This window comes from Bidens hawaiensis, unplaced genomic scaffold (genome assembly GCF_021521415.1).
Source record: "Bidens hawaiensis isolate Kalapana, Puna unplaced genomic scaffold, B.hawaiensis_p1.1 tig00073109_1, whole genome shotgun sequence".
NCBI lineage: Eukaryota > Viridiplantae > Streptophyta > Magnoliopsida > Asterales > Asteraceae > Bidens > Bidens hawaiensis.
Window position 1 is genome coordinate 11,809 of NW_027502739.1, and position 6,204 is coordinate 18,012.

A 6,204-nucleotide genomic window follows, 5' to 3' on the forward strand; every position below is an offset into this window, starting at 1 on the left:
TGGAACATATTGAAGGTATTTGTACCATAATTTCAATATATATGAATATACATACACATGTTATTTTTATATGTTCTTTTATAGATTATTTTCATACTATATTTTGTTTATTCAATACTTCATATGTTATCAACATTGTAAAATCACTATAAAAGATAGGAAGTTTTGTACTTTGTTTTAAATTATTTATAAAGTGATCCGACCCGGTAAAATGACCGATTTAATAATAAGTTTGGTTTACTTGAAAGTAATATTTTGATTTATTCTAAGCAGTCTGCAAACGTTAAATATACATTACTAATTACAAGAAACCAACACAGGTTATCCTGCTACAACAACAAAACACAAATAATAAGTTGCAGGCTTAATGTCACACAACACATGTAAACTCGGGTTTATTTGCGGGGACTTTTTCCCAACGAAGATGGTGCGACCGGGCTAAACGGTTCTCGTGCAGCCGATCGAGGACTATGCAATGCTCGCAGCTCATTAACCCGAGGACTGTATGCAGTCATCGATATCCGTGGACTTTTGCTGTCTCTTGATGGTGTCACGGTGGTGCTCGTCATTTTTGAGCTGCATGTTCGTCGGATTTCTCCCCGGCTTCTCGTGATCACTTCGTCTAGCACTTCTCCCACGTCGGCGGTTGAAGTTCTTGCGCCGAATTCTCCCTCCTAATTCAACAACGAAAAGTTATTTTTTTATTTTTCCGAGCTTCACATATCGAGCTCTAGCTGACTTACGAGCCTAAACAAGCTTTTTATTTATACAAATATCTATTTAATATATTTATATAATAACTATCACTATGTGTAAAACTATATAAAATTATAAATATAATTAAGTAATTTTTTATTTATATAAATATCTATTTAATATATTTATGTAATAACTATCATTATGTGTAAAACTATATAAAAATAATTAAGTAATATATATTATATTATACATAAAAAAATTTAAAATTTTGATATACATGTAAATAAATAATAAAAAATAAAATGAGCCGGGCTCGAACTCTAGAGACAGAGCTTTAAACGACCCGAGCTCGAGCTTTAGCGATAGAGCTCTAAACAAGCCGAGATTGACCCTTAATGAGCTCGGGCTCGGTTCGTTTACACCCCTCGAAGGCGGTTTAGTGTTTACGGCTTACCTGAGGATAATTGAAAGGTATCGCTGGTGCCTCTTCATACTCAGCTGCATCCAGATCCTGAAGATGCACACCTTTGAAAAACTTAGGCAAAATATATTGTCGAACCGGAACTAACAGCATGATCATCAACGGGAACAAAAGTCCAGCGATTGGAATCCACGTAATTCCAAAGCAGATTAACAAATACGTCGTTTGGAATAACGTAAATGTCGCAATCATCTTGAATGGAACAGTTTCAACGAATGTTGCATGGTAATCCTCGAGAACTCTGCACACGCAACATTAAGTGTTTAGGGACATGTATGTGATATATATGAATATATGATATAATCATCAATAATGAACAAGTAATAATATTATAAGTCATTTTAATCTAAATCATTACTTGAACCGTCGGCTTGGTGCAGTGAACAAAAGTAATATCCTTTCCCAAAACTGGTTTCCGGGTAAGCTTTCAATCGCCATGAACGCAAAATAACCCCAAAGAACCGAAGTTGGGATCAGTTTTAAAGCCGGCATTGCTGCAACGCAACCGCCAACCATACACGACTGAAGCAGGTTACTGACGCGTTGCTCTTTGACTTCAACGGGTAACAAATCATCGATTTCTTTCTCGACGTCGAACACAGTCTCGTCCACTGGTGCATCGATGTTCCCCATGCTTGAAGCTAGCTGAACCGTTGATTCTTTTAGCTCTTTCAGCCCACGGTCCGATGGTCCTTGGTGGACTAATGGAGTTTGCATCTGATGATATGCTTCTTGCATGTTTCCGTATAGTTGACCTAAGCTCGAGTGCATTTTCATACTTTCGCGTGCAGTCTCCACGAGCCGGTTCCTTAGCAACTGCATTATTCTCATTAATATAACTCAAATTATAAATAAAAAACAAAAAATCTAAAAAAACTAAAATCCTCATTCAAAAAAAAAAAGCGGAAACTTGTTCCGACCCAAACCAAAACAACCCTTTTTTCAACTGACCCATGACCCGTTCGACCCAACCCATTTGCCACCTTTAAATATAAGATTTCTGCATACTTTTGAAATTAGAAGGGATGTTGGGGGGGGGGGGGGTCGGTAACAGTTTTAACCGTTTCAACGGTTTTTACCTGGTGTTTGAGAGTAGCAAGACTCTTGGTATGCATAGGAGATTGTGGAATGACACCGTTAGACGGTGGGATACCGAGTAGACCGCACAGTAACGTCTGCAAACATTAGATAAGTGAGTGTTAGGTAATAGGTCTAATGCATAATATATGTATATTTAAGAAGTTAATAAGTACCAGGAATCCTAAAAGAAGTAAGTCATAATGGAAAGATGGCGGCTTTCGCAAATTAAACTCTTTCTGTTGAGCGAGTTGAGACGCGACGCTGTGGTCAAAGTAGTACAAAACTGCGATCATCGTTGCGGGAACGAAAGCTCCAAATATGAAGAGAATTGGTACATTAAGCATATCCTGTCATTTATAATTTCAAATAATGAGTATAGATTTGAAAAATCGAACACTGTCCCAAACCATCTATCCAAACACTCCCCGTACCTTGACAACGGTCCAGTTGTCATATGCACCGGGAGACCAAGGGTTCGGGCTAAAAAGACGCCTTGGGATTCCTTTTGGAACACTTGAAGCGGGTGCATATGACACGGCTGTCCAAACGAGGACCATTAAGGGCACCCCGTAATCTGCAACAAGGCTTCTGATCCAACCTGCCAACACAAAATAAATATTAATAAATTATTAATAATAATAATAATTTAAGTTACTTACACTCAAAACAACTGATTATATGATTACCACTACTATAAATAGTAGAAAAAAAATCCAAAAATATTGAAATATATAATAATATTTGCATACATACCAGAACCATATCTCCATGATCTAGCTTTCCGGCTTTTCAATCCAGTCAACAAAAGTCCAAACGACAAAACGAGGGCAAACATTCCATTAGCGAATCTCCAAGAAGGAATAAACTCGATTAGTCTTGTATCAGCTCGTTCTGGTATGCGAAATTCATCGACCAATCCCTGAATAACATTAACTCAGTATCAGAATCTATATATAACTTATGATATAAATGTGTACACTACATATAAGTAAACTTACTCTGATGGCTTGTTGCATAAAGAGCATGGCAATGAGCAAACCGAAGAGTTCACCAGCCACACGGGTGAACCGGTTAATGATAGAACATGCTCCTAGTATTGCTAGCAAGAACAACAAGGCTGCAGTCCACACACATACCCTGAAATTTGAAGCAAAATATTAACATACAATGAATTATAAACATTAAGAATGCATTACACAATAAAACAAGTGTTAATACTATAAATAATAATAATAATAATAATAATAATAACTGTTTTTTTTAAAGAAAAAGAAAAAACTTTCAATCATGTTTTGATAAGTCTCTAAACTACTTTAAAATACACGTACATAACAAATCAACGATAAATGTCGGTTATATTTAACTTTTTTGTCAAGATCATTTTTGCATACTTGTATATATACACATATATCTATATGGGTGTGTGTGTAACACCAATAATAATATTAAAGAGAAGACGCTTACCATCCGGTCCAAGCAAGAAACAGATTATGACCCAATTCGGGTCTTTGTTTCGCAAAGTTATACATGAATGTATACATAAGAACAGTAGGCTCAGCGACGCCTAAAATCAACAACGGTTGGCCTCCGATAATGGAATGAATGATTCCACATAATGCAGTAGAAGCCAATGTTTGAACCGCAGTCAATGCTCCTTCTGCAAGTACCATATTAACCATACAAACAAAGTTAACAAACAACTTAATTTATAAAAGCATTAATAACATTATTAACAAATATGTTTTGTATACCAGTATTTCGTTCCAGTTGTTCTCCGAATGATATAACTGGAATCGCGGAAGCGAAGAATATGTATGTTGTTGGAGCCAAAATTCTACAATGTTAAGAGCAAATTAGATATTAGTATAACAGACTTTCACATCCCCAACAAAACGTGTCGGGTGAGCAATAACCAAACCATTATTCGAAACCGAACCAAAAATCTACAAAACTGAACTGAAATTAATGGATAACCGAATTAACTGAAAATCGGTTATTGTTTTTTTTTGTACCCTCAGGTTAACCAAAATTAACCGAATCGAACCATTCATATTTTCATATATTTCTAGCTTTTATACATCCGTTTCATGTATTTCTATAAAATAAACTTTAGCCCAAGTTTGGTTTTGGTTATTAACCGAACCAAACCGAAAAGCGACAAAATAGCCGAATAAATCGAACCAGTTAACCAAAAACTGATTAGTTAATGAAATATATTAACCTATGACTTTGGTTTCGGTTTATGTTAATAACCTTACCAAAAACCGACAAACTAACCGAATAAACCCAACCATTTAACCAAAAATCCACTGGTTAATGAACCATATTAACCGATGACTTCGGTTTTGGTTTAGGCCAATAACCAAACCAAAAACCGACAAACTGACCAAATAAACCGAACCAGCTAACGGAAGACCGATTGGTTATTAAAATAGATTAACTCATTAACCAATGACTTCTTTGGTTTCGATCAATAACCGAACCGAAACTGACAAACTAACAGAATAAACCGAACTGGTTAATCGAAAACCGACAGGTTAATAAAATAGTTTAACAGATTATACTTCTGTTTCGGTTTCCATTTTGGTCAATAACCGAACCGAAACTCAACAAACTAACCGAATAAACAGAACCTGTTAACCGAAAACCAACTAGTTAATAAAATAGATTAAAATAATAATAATAATAATAATAATAATAATAACAACAACTCATTTATACCGGAAACCTGCACGGAAGCCGCCAGTCCAGTCCTGCTTGTAACATCTAAGCCGTCCATCTAAGTCATTCTTAATCCCTTGAAACGGAACAAATGTCTCTTCCATTGCTTATTCAACCACCGGAAACTTACTCCGGCAGGCAGCAGCAGCAGCAGGTATGAATACAAATTGATTGTTTGGAATGAGGTTCTAAGTAACAGTTACTTAATTATTAACCATTTGTAAACAAATGAAGCAGTAATAATAATAATATTGGAAGAAGAAGTAGATTTGAATCTGAGAGCAATGTGAGTTGAAATGAATGTGATTTATAGAGATTGGAAAAAGTGGTGGTGGTGAGATGGTGGGGTTTGTAAATACAAGTGTCAAATCGAATAATAATAATAATAATAATAATAATAATAATAAGAAGAAGAAGAATATATATGAATGAGATGTGAAAATGGTGATGGTCAAAAGAACATCCACTGTAATAGATCAGAGATAGATGCAGTGAGGAAGACAATTAAGATGAAACATATATATATATATATATATAATAATAATATATAGAGAGAGTGTATTTAAGTATTTATTATTTTACTACTACTGGTTTTAAGGAGTTGTGAACATAGCAGCTTCAAGAAGACCGACTGCCAGACTATACTACAATTTAACAAACCTTACCCAGCTGGCTTCACACAATTATTATGTATTTTGTTTTGAACGAAAATAATCTCACGCGTAAACCTTTTATTTCGGGGTTATGTTTAAAGTCGACTCCTTGACCGTCTTGAGACTGTATCTCTTGAGTGGGAACCGAAAGGAATCCGTTAACTCCGTCTGTGTATGGTTCGAACCCGGGGTTTAAGTTTTGATTCGTCCATTCACCCGGAAGTCCTTTGAACCGACCCAAGTAAGAATCGAACACACGTCTCCCTTCACCATTATTATTTTATTATTTCTTTATTTATTATTGTTGTTGTTATTTTGAAGGGCTAACGAATCATCCAAATTGACCACTGATTAAATTCATCACATCGGGATAAACTCGTCTTTCAATGCAGAGAAAACCCTCACATAAGGCCAATGCCTGTGAAAGCTCGCCTGAAGACACGACAGTACGGTGAGATAAAATCTATTTAATTCAAAAATTCAACCAGTGAGCGTCACTTTATTATACTCTTTCAATCTCTCATCATCACCTAATGTCGTCGAAACAATATAATTGGGGGGGAGGGGGCA

At 35.6% G+C, this 6,204-nt stretch overlaps 1 protein-coding gene across 1 annotated transcript; it reads right to left on the bottom strand.

Moving 5' to 3' along the window:
• Positions 1 to 231: 231 nt before the first annotated feature.
• Positions 232 to 5,169, bottom strand: LOC143606136 (boron transporter 1-like). Its single transcript, XM_077082007.1, has 11 exons — positions 4,982 to 5,169; positions 4,012 to 4,094; positions 3,725 to 3,917; positions 3,259 to 3,397; positions 3,014 to 3,179; positions 2,692 to 2,858; positions 2,434 to 2,607; positions 2,260 to 2,355; positions 1,539 to 1,996; positions 1,154 to 1,421; positions 232 to 674 (listed from the first exon to the last, which is right to left on the bottom strand). The coding sequence occupies exons 1-11, from the start codon at positions 5,083 to 5,085 to the stop codon at positions 396 to 398; spliced, it is 2,127 nt and encodes a 708-aa protein (XP_076938122.1). The 5' UTR covers positions 5,086 to 5,169; the 3' UTR covers positions 232 to 395.
• Between the last annotated feature and the right edge of the window lie 1,035 nt (positions 5,170 to 6,204).

Bases quoted from the DNA above. Each gene is read 5' to 3' on its own strand.
- LOC143606136 (XM_077082007.1), bottom strand. From the start codon at position 5,085: ATGGAAGAGACATTTGTTCCGTTTCAAGGGATTAAGAATGACTTAGAT. The intron at 3,180-3,258 runs GTAAGTTTACTT...AATGTTATTCAG, and splicing joins TTATGCAACAAGCCATCAGA to GGATTGGTCGATGAATTTCG. The intron at 1,422-1,538 runs GTAATGATTTAG...TTGCGTGTGCAG, and splicing joins GCACCAAGCCGACGGTTCAA to AGTTCTCGAGGATTACCATG.